The following is a 14,506-nucleotide window of genomic DNA, read 5'->3' as shown; positions in this document are numbered from 1 at the left end:
TCACTGCAAGCTCCGCCTCCCAGGTTCACGCCATTCTCCTGCCTCAGCCTCCTGAGTAGCTGGGACTACAGGCGCCTGCCTCCACGCCTGACTAATTTTTTTTTGTATTTTTAGTAGAGACGGGGTTTCACCATGTTAGCCAGGATGGTCTCTATCTCCTGACCTCATGATCTGCCCTCCTTGGCCTCCCAAAGTGCTGGGATTACAGGTGTGAGCCACCGCACCCGGCCTTAGGAGGGCCATTCTTACCTGTTCACAGCACCCATCTCCCAGGGAAGGCCTCAGACCTCAGGAGGGAAGAGTCAAGGAGACTCTGGGTTTTCATCTTGTGCCCACAGAGCAGTTTTGTTTTTTTTTTTTTGAGATGGAGTCTTGCTCTGTCACCCAGGCTGGAGTGCAGTGGATTCATCTCCACTCACTGCAACCTCTGCCTCCCGGGTTCAAGCAATTCTGCCTCAGCCTCCCGAGTAGCTGGGATTACAGGCACGTGCCACCATGCCCAGCTGATTTTTTGTATTTTTAGTAGCGATGGGGTTTCACTAACCTGGCCAGGCTGATCTCGAACTCCTGACCTCATGATCCACCCACCTCGGCCTCCCAAAGTGCTGGGATTACAGGCGTGTGTCACCACACCCGGCCAGCATTTTTTTTAAAACCATGTGCACATACTATTTTTACAATTAAAACAGACTTTTAAAGGTTTCGTAAGGCCCCTTTTTGCATACTACAAACATTCAGGACTCCTTAAAATTGATGTGGGCTGGAAGTTGCTGGTCAGGAAATGGAGCTACCAGGTGTGCCTCCTTCACTGGGGCCCTTCCGGCCCAGTGGGTACCTTTCCCTGTCCCCTGTGGGGCAAGCTCAGAGGCACTGCTGGGGGGGTTGGGCAGTGAGATTTTTGTCTTTCCTCAAAGGGGCCTGGGATCTGCTTCACTCAAGGCTGGCACAGAGCACTCACAGCAAGATTGCCTCTTGCGGAAGAGGCAGTCAGTCCATCCTTCCCTCGGGAATCTGAGCCAGAGAGAGGCCAGTGCACACCAGCCTGTGTGAACCGAGGAGGAAGGGGAGGGCATTCCCTGCAAGGCTAGCATCATGTTCTTCCCTTGTTGACCTTTCCCACCCTGGGGACAGGACCAGCAGGATTTCCTGAGGGGTCAGTGTGTGTCCCCTTAGGTGCATCCAAGGCCGTCAGCTCTCCCTGTGTAAGTCTGGGTGTCCATACATGCGACCTGTTTGGACATTGCCGTGTCAGGATATGACAGTGTCCTGTGCTAGGTGAGGGCAATGCCTGACTGTATTTTAGCATCTGGGTGATTAGACATCAGGGTGCCTGGGGACAATGTGTCTGGATTTCAGCATCCATGTGTCCAGGCTGTGGCATGTCTCAGTGTCAGGGTGCTGGTGAGGGACGGCTGTTTTCTGTGAGCATCAACATGCCAGGGTGTTGTGTAATACACTGCGTTTGTGTGCGCCGGGGATGTGCTGTGTCCCATGTGTTTCTACGTGTTAGGAGGTCATTGTGTGTCTGCATGCTAGTATTTGTGTATTTGTGTAATGACATCTTTGTATGGGGGCCGCTGTTGTACACCTTTGTGTCTGTGTGTCTGGCCAACTCCATGCACGTGTTTGTGTTTGTTGGTGTTTGCTGGTGTCAGTGTCATTGCATCTCTGTGTATGAGTGTCTGTGTGTGGTGGCCTCTGAGTTTTCTTTCTTTTTTTTTTTTTTTTTTGAGACAGAGTCTCGCTCTGTTGCCCAGGCTGGAGTGCAGTGGCATGATCTCGGCTCACTGCAAGCTCCGCCTCCCAAGTTCACGCCATTCTCCTGCCTCAGCCTCCCGAGTAGCTGAGACTACAGGTGCCCACCACCACGCCCGGCTAATTTTTTGTATTTTTAGTAGAGACAGGGTTTCACCCTGTTAGCCAGGATGGTCTCGATCTGCTGACCTCATGATCCGCCTGCCTTGGCCTCCCAAAGTGCTGGGATTACAGGCGTGAGCTACCGCGCCTGGCCAACCTCTGAGTTCTTATGTGTCTGATTGCTGTGTGTGTGTGTGTCAGGGTGTGTGCTGTGATCTGTGTGTGTTTGAGACAGGGTCTTGCTCTGTTGCCCAGGTTGGAGTACAGTTGTGTGGTCAGAGCTCATTGTGCCTTGAACTCCTGGGCCTCAGCCTACCAAGTAGCTGGGACTACAGGTGTGCGCCACCATGCCTGGCTAGTTTCCAAAGTTTTTTGTAGAGATGGGGTCTTGCTATGCCGCACAGGCTGGTCTTGAACTCCTGGCCTCCAGCGACACTCCTGCCTTGGTCTCCCACAGTGCTGGGATTGCAGGCATGGGCCACCGCGCCTGGCCAGATGTTCGTGTGTTATCCCTGAACGTGTGAATGGAATCTTATTGGGAAAGGGTATTTGCAGATGTGATTAAAGATCTTGCGATGAGGAGATTATCCTGTACTACCCAGGTGGCCCTAAGTCCAAGCATCCTTATAAGAGGGAGACAGAGGTAGATTTGAGAGACAGAAGAGGAGGTGATCTGATTACAGAGGTGGAGACGGGTAATGCCCATGAGCCCGAGTTCTCCCGGCAGCTACTGGAAGCTGGAGAGGCGAGGAGTCTCCCCAGGAGGCCCCGGGAGAGCTGGATTTTGGACTGCGGCCTCCAGAACTGTGAGAGAATGAATGTCTGCTGTTCTCAGCACCCCTTGGTGGTCCTCTGTCATGGCAGCCGCAGGACCCTCACGTGCTGTCTGGGCTGTCCCTTCCAGCGTGCCAGGCGTCGTGTCCAGCACTGGGGGCGGCGCGCGGGCGTGGCTTGAGCCCTGTTTCCAGCCTCTGCGCTGGGGTTGCCCGGATGCCTCTCCAGGGCGCGACGCCACTGCCCCCTCGTGGCCGCGGCTGCCCGGACGCCCTCTCGCAGACGCAGCATGGCCAGCACTTGGGAACCAGCTTTATTTCTGATTATTATTATTATTTTTTTGTCAGAGTATAAAAAAGTGAGCACAAAACAAGGAAGACGAGACAGGCGTGCGTGAACCAGGGCAAGACAGAGGAGGAGGGAGGGGAACAGAGGCAGAAGGGCATCCCGGGCGAGGGCTGATGGTGGGAGGCAGGCAGAATACTTGGGCAGCCACACAGGGGCAGGGATGAGGGTCTCCCCTTGTTGGGGGCTTACGGGAGGGGAGCGGCCAGGCCAGTTGTCCAAATTCTACCTGGGACCCGCAGTGACCAGCCTTGAGTCTGGAGGCTCAAAGCACACAGAGGGGACTGGGGGCTCAGCCTCATCTGTCCCTGAGATTTTCAGAAGCCCCGAGGGGATCGGGAGAGGGCAGAGGCACAAGAGGGCGGGGCTGGCCAGGGCTGCCCTCACTCTCCTTCCGCCAGGCAGCACCAGCCCTGAACCACCCAGAGAGGGGTTGCTCGGGTCTCTGGGCGGGTGTAGGGGAAGCGGCCCTGGAGAGGCCTCTCCCCTGAATCCTCACAGGCCTTATTGGGAAAGCGGCAATGGGAAAGCCCACGCACAAGGCCCTTGTTCTTGAGGGCGGGAGTGGGGACTACCGTAAAAGCAAGATTTTCCCAAAGATAGGGCAGGGAGCACTGCTGAGCCTGGGCCCTGGGCACAGAGCCACCTGGACAGGGCTGAGGTCCTTGTTGTGCCACATTTTGTCTCTGGTGCTTGGTCAATCTGGGCCTTTCTCAGCTTTCTTCTCATGAATAGAGGGGGTGTGGTGAGGATGTATAAATAATGATGAAAGTGCCTGACATGGTGCCGCTGGGCAGGTGCTGATGGCCACTGCTCTAGATGATGGGTGGGCCTGCTGGGCTCTGGCAGGGGCATGGGCACAAGCCACAGGGAGCCAAGGCAACTTATGGCACCTGTGTGGGCCAACCTGGAGGTGCTGGGGAACTGCCTAGAACTGGGCTGGGTGGGTGGACAGACAGGTGAGTCAGCAGGCGATGGGGGATGGACATCACGTGGAGAGGGGAATGTAAATAAACAGACTCCCTGGGAGTCTGGGGGGACATCCAAACCGGCTCTGGCTCCAGGCAGCTGCCCCACATGCTGCCAGCAGCACCAGGGGAGGGCTTGGGCTCAGGTCCCAGGAGGTGGGGCCACACTCAAGCAGCTCCTACCCACCCAGCCCCAGGGCATGACCTGGAATGTCCAACCAGAGGCGCCGGGAGGTGGTGATCCTGGTCCTGTCTGTCCGTTGGGCCAGCCTGACCGCCCCGGCATCCTGCAGGGTCCAAGAGGGGCTGCGGGGCCAGTTCTGCCTCCTCCCTAGCCGTGGACTCCCGTCACAGTGCTGGGGTCTGGGTTCAAGCCTCAGCAGCAGCTAGGACATTTTCCCAAAGGAAGCTGTGGGGTGGAAGAGGGTGAGGATGGGGGGGGGGGTCTTCGGCATCATCTGCATTAGGGCCCTTATTGGGGCTCACAGCCACCCTCCTGAGGTCATCCCACCCCGCACTCAGAGGGGCTTCTCCATCAGCCCCCAGGCCTCTCTGGCACCTCACACTGACCTTGGCTGAGCAGCTGCAGGCTCCGCCCCTCCTCACGCACCTGCAGGCGGAGCACCTGCTGCAGCACCTCCTGCCTCTGGGCCTCCTGGGCCAGCCCCATCCGCTGCAGCTTCTCCGCATTCAGCCGCAGCAGTGCCCGGCCTGGGGAGAGGGAAGAGGGGCTGAGCTGAGGCCAACAGAGGCATCAACAGCCAAGGCAAGGCTGGTGCCGTGGCTCACGCCTGTAATCCCAGCACTTTGGGAGGCTGAGGAGGGTCAGGAGTTCAAGACCAGCCTGGACAACACGGTGAAACCCCGTTTCTACTAAAAATATAAAAATTAGCTGGGCTTGGTGGTGTGCGCCTGTAGTCCCAGCTACTCAGGAGGCTGAGGCAGGAGGATCACTTGAACCTGGGAGGCAGAGGCTGCAGTCAGCCGAGATTGTGCCATTGCACTTCAGCCTGGACAACAGAGCGAGACTCCTTCTCAGAAACAAACAAACAACAAACTGAGTGAAGGCACAGGCAGGGACTGAAAGAGAAAGAGGGAGGAGAGAGAGAGGAAGCAGGGTACAACGAGACTCAGAGGGAGAAAGAGAATCAGTGAAACAGATAAAGAAACTTGGAGAGGGGCCGGGCGCGGTGGCTCAAGCCTGTAATCCCAGCACTTTGGGAGGCCGAGACGGGCGGATCACGAGGTCAGGAGATCGAGACCATCCTGGCTGACACGGTGAAACCCCGTCTCTACTAAAAATACAAAAAACTAGCCGGGCGTGGTGGCTGGCGCCTGTAGTCCCAGCTACTCGGGAGGCTGAGGCAGGGGAATGGCGTAAACCCAGGAGGAGGAGCTTGCAATGAGCTGAGATCCGGCCACTGCACTACAGCCTGGGCGACAGAGCGAGACTCCGTCTCAAAAAAAAAAAAAAAAAAAAAAAAAGAAACTTGGAGAGAGGCAGAGGGAAAGGATGAAGAGCAAAAGGCAGGGAGGGAACAGAGAAAAGCCAGATGAAGACAGCACACAGAGATGGGAAGAGACACAGAAAGAAAGGCAAAGAGAGAAAAAAGACAGATTCTGCAGAGATGAAGACCAGAGGGAAGGTGGATTCTCAGAAGAAACTAGACAGACGAAAACAATAGCAAGAGAAAGGCAGGCTGAGTGTGGGGAGGAGATGCTCTGAGGCAGGTAGCCCCACTCCCACAGCACCCTCAGCCCCACTGTACCGGTGATGGCATGCTGGGAGAAGGCCTCCACGTAGACGAGGTAGTTGTGGGGACAGTGCTTCTTGAGCCACTTGCAGACATCCTGCTGACTCCACAGGACCACGGGCCGGGTCAGGCCGCCCAGCGAGGGGCTTGTGTGGTACATGCCATAGTGATCAGAGTACAGCCGGCCCTGCAGGGGAGGGGCGTGGCAGGCAAAATGAGAGTGGTGGAGAGGGAGGGCAGGGATGGAGGTGGGTGGAGGGGGTGGGTACCTGGGGGGTCTCTGTGCCGGGCTGCTGCAGGAGCTTGATTGGCCTGCTGCTGGCCGCCCTCTGGCTGCGGGAGTCATGCCATGTGAGACTGGTGCCAGGTGTCCCAGGCAAGTGGCAGGGGATGCTCTCAGCTGACACCGTGTGCTCCAGGAGGGTCTGGCAGAAGCTGAAGTGGGCAGTGGCTGTGTGTGTGGGTGCCTGGTCAGGGCAGTCAAGGGCAGAACCAGAGGCTTCCTCTACTTGAGAGCTAGCTCCCTGCCCCATCTCCTCTACACTAGCGTGGGAAATCACTTCGCCAGTGAGGGGTTCCCAGGCCTCCAAAGGCAGAAGGAAGTGTGCAGGACCCGTTTTGAGGACCTCACCCAGCACGAAAAGAGAAGAACTGGGAACACGTTTCCTCTTGCAAGTCTACAGCCCTCACTCTGGGGAGCAGAATGGATTCTGCTTAGATCAGAGGATGTGCCCACAAGGGAAGGGACCTCAGATATGGCAGGAGGAGCTGTCCTGGGACAGCCCTGACCTCACCCTTGCCTTGGGCTGGCCCACAAGCCTTGCACACACCACACCAGACCAGGAAGTGCACACACAGCCTGCTGTGAGGAAAGGCAGGTCCCGAGTCTGGGGAGGTCGTCTGTGCTGGGGAAACCGGGCTGAGGATGCTGCTTGCCCGTCGCCATTGAAGAAACCCAGTTCACACAGCCCTATCTGGCGTTGGGGCCCGACTTACTGGTTATGACTCATTGACAGCCTGAACTCTGGGCCAACCCACAAGCAGGCCTCACTCCGCAAACACGCGCTAGGCTCTCCAGCTGTGCTGCCTCCCACAGGGCCTGCAGGCCCGGGAAAACACCGGCCGTATGCGTGGTGGGTACCCACTGGATATGGGCAGGTCAGCACAGGTATGTGGGGTGCAGCCATTGCTTGGGGACCCACGGTGATGCTCTGTGCTCCCTCTTCCTGCAGTAACTGCATTAAAGCATCTCATCTGAGCTTTATCATCATCTCTGGGGGCACTGCTGACCTGAGTCTGGGGAGGCAGGTGTCTTGATCCACGTCTGTTACACAGGGGCACCCCACGTTCATTGTGAATGAATGAATGAATGAAGGCTCTGTATGGTGTCTGCAAGTGAACAGAGCCTGTGGGGAGACAGAAGGCCTGCCCCTGTCTTTACAGCACGCAGGACTTCAGCAGGGCAGGTGAGGTTCCCATGCTAGGGCCCTCACCCCATCCACCCTAGAGTGACAGACCCTCCCGGCTCTAGACCCAGCCACCCACTCCACACCCAGGGCAGGGGTTGAGGATGTGTCTAGGAGGTCTGATTATTGGGGGAAAACCACATCGTACTCCCTGGTCCTCCCACCCCTGTAAGACTTAAGAGACTTAACACCTTCCTCCCCCATTCTTGCAACTTTCAGGAACAGGACCCCTGGTGACTCCAGATTTGAGGTCTAGGGTCAGCAGAGGGTGTGGTCAGTGGGCCACCGCCCCGAGGTAGCCCCTACTGCTGTGGGAAAAGATTTATTCTAAGGCTGCGCCTTCCAGCGGACAGGCACCGTGGTCTCCGGGCTTTGCAGGGCCTGCAGCGGCGGGGCTGGTGCAGAAGCGCGCGGCAGCCGGGGGAACCCGTCGGACTCCTCCGCTCACACTGCACCTGCCCAGGCCGAGCAGGCTCCGCCCATTTCCTGCCCGCACTCCCGGAGGGAGTTCCGTCCTTCCCGCGGTCTGTCGGTCCGGTCCCTCCCGCCTCAACGTCAGGATTCCAGAAGGAAATGGGGCGGGGGCACCGAGGCGGGATGTGACCTCGGCCCCACTGCAAAGGCTGCGGAGGGTTTTCTCCGCGCGCAGGAAAAGGTGACCCGAGCGTAGTGCCAACCTGAACACAGGCGCCCCGGCTTGTCACCCCCTCACCCCAAGCCAAGGGCGCCCTGACCCCCAAGGCCTGAGGCTGGCTGCCCCCGAAAGCAGGACAAAGGCCACGGAACCCCGTTAAGCCGAGACATCCGCCGAATACCCCCAGCCGCCGCCGCCGCCGCTCGACACCCGCCGGGTCCCGCCCCCCCACCGTGCCTCTGGGTCCCTGAGACCCCCGCCCGCGAAATCCCCGCGCCCGGGTCCAGCCCCGCTCACCGTCCACATCCCGGCGCTCCCCGAAGCCCGCGCGCACGGCCCCGGCGCGGCCACGCGGGGGGCTCAGCTTGGACCTCAGCTCGGTGAACATGGGGCCCGCGGGTGCCAGGCCCGCGCACACGCCCCTCGCCGAGTGCAGGGCGGCCGGTGTGGCCGGCGGGGAACGCGCGCCGCCGCCCCGCCCCGCCCCAGCCGGCCCCGCGCCCGAGCCGGTCCCCGCGGCCCGCGAGTGTGCGCGGCGAGGCACCTGCCGCCGAGCCCTGTGTGCCGGGCGCGCTCCGGGAGCTCCGAGGTGTGTCGGCGGCGCGCGGGCCTGCGTGCGCCAAGGCTGTCCGCCAGGGCGAGGGGCGTCCGTGCGCCCCTGGGCACGACTCCGCGGAGAAGAGTCCCCGTGCACCTGCCGGGGGTCCTCTGAGGTCGGGCCCCTCTGTGCGTGGGGGTGGGCTGAGGAGCGTCTTACGGGGGCCTTCTACCCACCAGAGCCAGGACAAGGGGCAGATCAACCCCTCCCACACACTTCCCTTGGTCTCCTACCTCTTTACTCTCTCTCAAATGGGCACCCGCTTGCCCGGAGAAACCAGCTTGACTCTTGCTTACCGCCCACCCCACTGTGAACATCAGGGTGGTTCTCCCTTCCCCCTGCAGCCGCAGAACCTGGCTCAGTGCCCGGGGGAGAGGGGGCGGTACAGTGCTCTGTAACTGAAAGGGGCTTGCCTGGAGATGGGGCAGAGAGGAACTCCAAGGAGGTTGTAACAGGCCGGAGCGGTGTGTTGGCTCCAGGACTCCAGGACTCCAGTGAGAAGTGCTGGGATGGGGCTGGGCTGGGGAACTGTGGTTGCCTGGTGCAGTGGCAGGCCAGGCTTGCAACCAGCTATTCGGCTTGCTCTGCCCAGGAGCCTGGGTGCTCTCCCTGGGTGTATGTAGGGGCTCTGGGAGATGACTTACAGCAGAAGGAGCAGAGATGCGCACAGACATGTAGAAATGCATGCACAGAGTACAGTCATGCACGTGCACCCAGAACACGAGCACACGTGACCTCGGTGTGCACACACCCCACTAATCACAGACACTAATCATACACACTAATCGCACACACTAATCGCACACACTAGTCACACACACTAGTCACACACACTAATCGCATACACTAATCATACACCACTAATCATACACACTAATCACACACACTAATCATACACCACTAATCACACACACTAATCACACACCACTAATCACACACACTAATCACACACACTAATCACACACACTAATCATACACACACTAATCGCACACACTAATCACACACACTAATCATACACCACTAATCATACACCACTAATCGCACACATAGAATTCACTCACATGCTTGACAGCCATGTTCATGTGCTGACGTGTTCCCTACAGGTCAACTACGGTTATTTCAATTAGCTCTCCAGGAGCTGAGGATGTGGCTCTCACCAGAATGTCCAAGGCATGTTGGTGGGCGTGGGTGGGGTCTCTAGTCCCACTGGAGGGACAGATGCATGAATGGAGGTTCAAGAATATAAGTGCTAGGCCAGGCGCGGTGGCTCAGGCCTGTAATCCCAGCACTTTGGGAGGTCGAGGCAGGCGGATCACGAGGTCAGGAGATCGAGATCATCCTGTGAATGGTGAAACCCCGTCTCTACTAAAAACACAAAAAATTAGCCGGGCGTGGTGACGGGCGCCTGTAGTCCCAGCTACTCCAGAGGCTGAGGCGGGAGAATGGCGTGAACCCGGGAGGCGGAGCTTGCAGTGAGCCGAGATTGCGCCACTGCACTCCAGCCTGGGCGACAGAGCGAGACACCGTCTCAACAACAACAACAACAACAAAAAAGAATATGAGTGCTGAAAGCTTAGGGCAGCAGTGTGCGCCCAGGACGCACACAGACAGGTGTGCCCATAACCAGAACACACAAGCTCTGCACAACTGGACAGGGTACAGCTCTGCTTGGAAGTGATCACGGCCCACCCGGGGCGAGGGCGGGCAGCTGGGCTGGTTCAGAGGGAGGGGACCACGGGTCCTATTGGCACAGACAGGTCTCCTCGGGAATGCATGAGAGCACTCGGGAAGGAGCGATGCCTCAGGCTATTTTTGGCCCCCCGGGGCCTGTTAGGGTCCCAGTGCAGGCTCGGCCTGGCTCTCCCCGCCTCGCCACGAGGAGGCGCTCCCGCGCACGCGCCTGCCACGTCCCCGCCCCTTAGCCGCGGCCGGAAGTCGTCGAACCGGCACGTCGGGGCTTCCGCCCGGGGAGTAAAAAAGTGGGCGGGGCGTGTGCGGACTGAGGGCTCTGCTTCCGGGGCGCGGGTGACGCGACGTCCGCGACACTTTCCTACGGAGCGCCTCGGACGTCGAAGCCTGGAGTCTCTGCTGCTTCCCCTCTTCTGCTGCCTCCTTCCGTTGCTTCCTAGCCTTGGTCGTCGCCGCCGCTATGAACAAGAAGAAGAAGCCGTTCCTGGGGATGCCCGCTCCGCTCGGCTACGTGCCGGGGCTGGGCCGGGGGTGAGGCCTGGAGCGGCGCGCCAGGGGCGGGGACCGGGCTAGCGGAGCGCAGTGCGCGTGTTTGGGGGCGGGGGTCTGTGGCCGCGCTGTCTAAAAGACGCTTGGTGGATCGGCTTAATCCCTGCAGGAAGCAACGGGCTTTGGGGTCAGGACATAAGTGTGTGCACCCTGCCGGCCCCCAGCTGGGACATGTTGGCTCTCAGCCCAGTGTTTTGGTCTGTAAGATGGGGAATGATGTATGCAGTCTGCAGTGAGGTGTAGAGGAATCTGATGTGTAGTGGAAACACGCGACCACCTTCCCCAGGTCAGGCTGACACACCCCCCGCCCCGCCCCGCCCCGCCCCAAGCGTGCCTGGGTCCTCCTTGCCTGCAACACAGATGACCACCATACGTTGCTGGATAAGTGAGCAGTCGTTATTACCCTATTTGGCTATTCATTTGATGAGGAAAACTACTGGGTTTCTCTTGGTGGTGGTATTATATTAGAATCTGTGGGGCACACACAAAGCTCCGATAGTGACAGCATCTTCAGAGGACCAGAAGCTCACTAAGGAGGGTTTGGTATTAGCATAAATAAGCACGTAAAGAAGACCAGATTTAGAACCCAATGCTTAATGGAGAGTAGCATTGGAGTCAAGTTTAGTAGGAGAGCTGGACTTAGGGCTGCAGAAACGTGGTAGCGATAAAAGAGAAACTGACATTCTGTGTGCAGGAGTTCGGAAAAAAGTGAGGTAAGGAGGAAGCCCAGAGAACAGGAGGGAGTCCAGTGTGAGTGGAATGTGCAACCAATAGAAAAGAGCTCAGGAAGTTGGAGAGGCTTTGAGCGTCAGGCTGCAGCTCCTGGATGTATTAGAAAGACCATGACCCTTCAGAATTATTATTATTTTTTGAGACAGAGTCTTGCTCTGTATGGAGTGCGATGGCGTGATCTCAGCTCACTGCAACCTCTGCCTCCCCGGTTCAAGCAGTTCTCTGCCTCAGCCTCCTGAGTAGCTGGGATTATAGGCGCCCACCACCACGCCTGGCTAATTTTTATATTTTCAGTAGAGACAGGGTTTCACCATGTTGGCCAGGGGGGTCTTGAACTCCTGACCTCGTGATCCACCTGCCTCAGTCTCCCAAAGTGTTGGAATTACAGGCATGAGCCCCTGCGCCCGGCCCAGAATTTTTTAGTCAGAGCGGTGTTTTGGAAAGAATCATTTGGCAGAGCATGGGTTGAAGTAGAAGAAGGCTAAAGGCAGGGAGAGCTACCTTGGTTTCCAGCTGTGATGCGAGTCATAGTCTGGGAAGGAGGGATTTTGAAGGTGGATTCATTAGTACTTGGGGACAGACAGGATGGGGAAAGTGGGAGAGGGAGGCAAAGATTATGTCATCTGGGACAGCAGTGCTGTTATCAGCTGAAACACCCCAGAGCAGCTATAAGGTGTGCACAGAAGAGGACCTCAGTTTGGGCCAACTTGGGTTTAAGGGCCTAGTTGGATGTGGAGTGGGAGATGATGGAAACCTTAGGGTGGAGAGAGATTGCCTTGGTAACATCGTCAGGATAGGCTAAAACCTTCAGGTAAGCAGAGAAGATCGGTAGTGTTTGAGACTGCAGTTCATTGTCACCAGGATCTTTGGAGGTTTCCCAGAGGTGTTAGAAAAAGAGGTGTTAGTAAGTGATGACCAGGGGTGGAGAAGAGCACAGGAACAGAGTTGTTCAGATACCGGGTGTCCTGGGGGTCTCCCGCAGCGCCACTGGCTTCACCACACGGTCAGACATCGGGCCCGCCCGTGATGCAAATGATCCCGTGGATGATCGCCACGCGCCCCCAGGCAAGAGAACCGTTGGGGACCAGATGAAGAAAAACCAGGCTGCTGACGATGACGATGAGGATCTAAATGACACCAATTACGACGAGGTGAGATGTGTCCAGCTTTCGTGGCTCCTCCAGCCAGTCTCTGGGAGCAGCTGACCTCACCAGTGTGTGCTGGTGTCTGTAATGAATGGCTTGGAGTGGCTCATGCATTTAAAATTTCAGCTATTCATGGGACATCTTTACAGAGAGTGAGAGGGAGGAGGAAAAATATGAGACGAAGTTTCGCTCTTGTCAGAGGAGGTGTTCTTGCAGATGTTGGGACCGCTGCCTTGGCATTTCGTGTTGGCCAGTCTTTTTTTTTTTGAGACGGAGTTTCGCTCTTGTTGGCCAGGCTGGAGTGCAGTTGTGCGATCTCAGCTCATCGTGACCTCCGCCTCCCGGGTTCAAGCGATTTCTCTTGCCTCAGCCTCCTGAGTAGCTGGGATTACAGGCATGTGCCACCATGGCCGGCTAATTTTGTATTTTTAGTAGATACAGGGTTTCTCCATGTTGGTCAGGCTGGTCTCGAACTCCTGACTTCAGGTGATCTGCCCACCTCGGCCTCCCATAGTGTTGGGATTACAGGTCTGAGCCACCGCGCCTGGCTGCCAGTCTTTAATGATAAAAACTTAAAGTGGAATTGGTGACAGTGTTTGCTTTTTTTGGCTTTAGTGCTTGCCCTCTAAAAAGACATCTACAGAAAAACCTCAGCTGACTGAATACCGATTAACTGTCTTCTAACATGTGACGCCTTTCCTCTGAGGAATATTTAAAAAAATAATTTTAGTTTTGAGGCCAGGCATGGTGGCCCACACCTATAATCCCAGCACTTTGGGAGGCCGAGGCAGGCAGATCACCAGGTCAGGAGATCGAGACCATCCTGGCTAACACGGTGAAATCCTGTCTCTACTAAAAATACACAAAAATTAGCCGGGCGTGGTGGCAGGCGCCTGTGGTCCCAGCTGCTTGGGAGGCTGAGGCAGGAGAATGGTGTGAACCTGGGAGGCGGAGCTTGCAGTGAGCTGAGATCGTGCCACTGCACTCCAGCCTGGGCAACAGAGTAAGACTCCGTCTCAAAAACAAACAAACAAACAAAAAATTTAGTTTTGAAATAATTTTAAATTTGCAGGAACTTGCAAAAATAGTGCCAAAAAAAAAAAAAGTTTCTGCATATCTTTCACCAAGCTTCTCCCCATCTTACATGACCTCAGTGCAGTTATTGAAACGAAAGAGTTAACATCGACACAGTACTGTTAACTAATCTGTCAGTCGTATTTGCATTTCATGTGTTTCCACGAATGTCCGTTTTCTGACTTAGGCTCAGTCCAGGAACCCCCGTTGCATTTTGTCATGTCTCCTTGGTACCTTCCAGTTGGAGCGGCTCCTCTGTCTTTCATGCCCTTGACACTTGAAGAGTAGTCACCAGTTATATTGTAGACTGTCCCTCAATTTGTCTTCGTTGGCTGGAGAAAATAATTTAGCAAGTATTTCACAAGTAGAGATCTTCTCTGTTTCTGCTGGTGGGGATGGTGATGGAGGAAAAGCTGACCTCTCTGCACATGTTGTTTGCTTCTCAGTTTAATGGCTATGCTGGGAGCCTCTTCTCAAGTGGGCCCTATGAGAAAGATGATGAGGAAGCGGATGCTATTTATGCAGCCCTGGATAAAAGGATGGATGAAAGAAGAAAAGAAAGACGGTAAAAGAAATTGTTGCCTTTCATGATATTTATCCAACTTTAAAAAAGTTTTGAGGCCAGGCGCAGTGGCTCACGTGTGTAATCCTATCACTTTGGGAGGCCAAGGTAGGACGATAGCTAGAGCCCAGGGGTTTGAGACCAGTGTGGGCAACATAGCGAGACCTCATCTCTACAAATAATTTAAAAATTAGTCAAATGGTGCACACCTGTAGTCCCAGCTACTTAGGTGGCTGAGGTGGAAGGACTGTTTAAGCCCAGGAGGTAGAAACTGCAGTGAGCCATGATCATGTCAGTGCATTCCAGCCTGGTTGACATAGTGAGACCCTGTCTCCAAAAAAAAAAAAAAAAAAAAAGT

The 14,506-nt window shown here is 56.3% G+C and overlaps 2 protein-coding genes across 4 annotated transcripts in view; one reads left to right on the top strand and one right to left on the bottom strand.

Moving 5' to 3' along the window:
• Nucleotides 1-2,923: 2,923 nt before the first annotated feature.
• Nucleotides 2,924-8,623, bottom strand: SAMD10 (sterile alpha motif domain containing 10). The gene is made up of 5 exons (XM_003904468.4): nucleotides 8,096-8,623; nucleotides 5,968-6,149; nucleotides 5,714-5,885; nucleotides 4,515-4,655; nucleotides 2,924-4,353 (listed from the first exon to the last, which is right to left on the bottom strand). Exons 1-5 carry the CDS (start codon nucleotides 8,184-8,186, stop codon nucleotides 4,331-4,333), a joined length of 609 nt encoding a protein of 202 aa, XP_003904517.1. The 5' UTR covers nucleotides 8,187-8,623; the 3' UTR covers nucleotides 2,924-4,330.
• A 1,753-nt stretch (nucleotides 8,624-10,376) lies between these two features.
• The window catches only part of PRPF6 (pre-mRNA processing factor 6), a 53,059-nt gene continuing 48,929 nt past the window's right edge, over nucleotides 10,377-14,506 (top strand). For all 3 annotated transcript variants that reach the window (XR_002524584.2, XM_003904465.3, XM_021944196.2), the window contains exons 1-3: nucleotides 10,377-10,617; nucleotides 12,350-12,518; nucleotides 14,033-14,151. Coding sequence is in view for 2 of the 3 variants with exons in the window: in XM_003904465.3 (XP_003904514.1) it covers nucleotides 10,547-10,617; nucleotides 12,350-12,518; nucleotides 14,033-14,151 (359 nt within the window). In the remaining variant the exon portion in view is untranslated. The remainder of the gene's footprint in view (nucleotides 10,618-12,349; nucleotides 12,519-14,032; nucleotides 14,152-14,506) is intronic.

This window comes from Papio anubis, chromosome 16, assembly GCF_008728515.1.
Source record: "Papio anubis isolate 15944 chromosome 16, Panubis1.0, whole genome shotgun sequence".
Lineage (NCBI taxonomy): Eukaryota > Metazoa > Chordata > Mammalia > Primates > Cercopithecidae > Papio > Papio anubis.
The sequence above is the reverse complement of the archived record's forward strand: the minus strand, read 5'-3'. Positions and strand labels throughout refer to the sequence as shown.

Bases quoted from the DNA above. Each gene is read 5' to 3' on its own strand.
- SAMD10 (XM_003904468.4), bottom strand. From the start codon at position 8,186: ATGTTCACCGAGCTGAGGTCCAAGCTGAGCCCCCCGCGTGGCCGCGCC. The intron at 6,150-8,095 runs GTGAGCGGGGCT...CCACACACACAG, and splicing joins GGAGCGCCGGGATGTGGACG to CCACTGCCCACTTCAGCTTC. The intron at 5,886-5,967 runs GTACCCACCCCC...CCTCCCCTGCAG, and splicing joins CCGGCACAGAGACCCCCCAG to GGCCGGCTGTACTCTGATCA.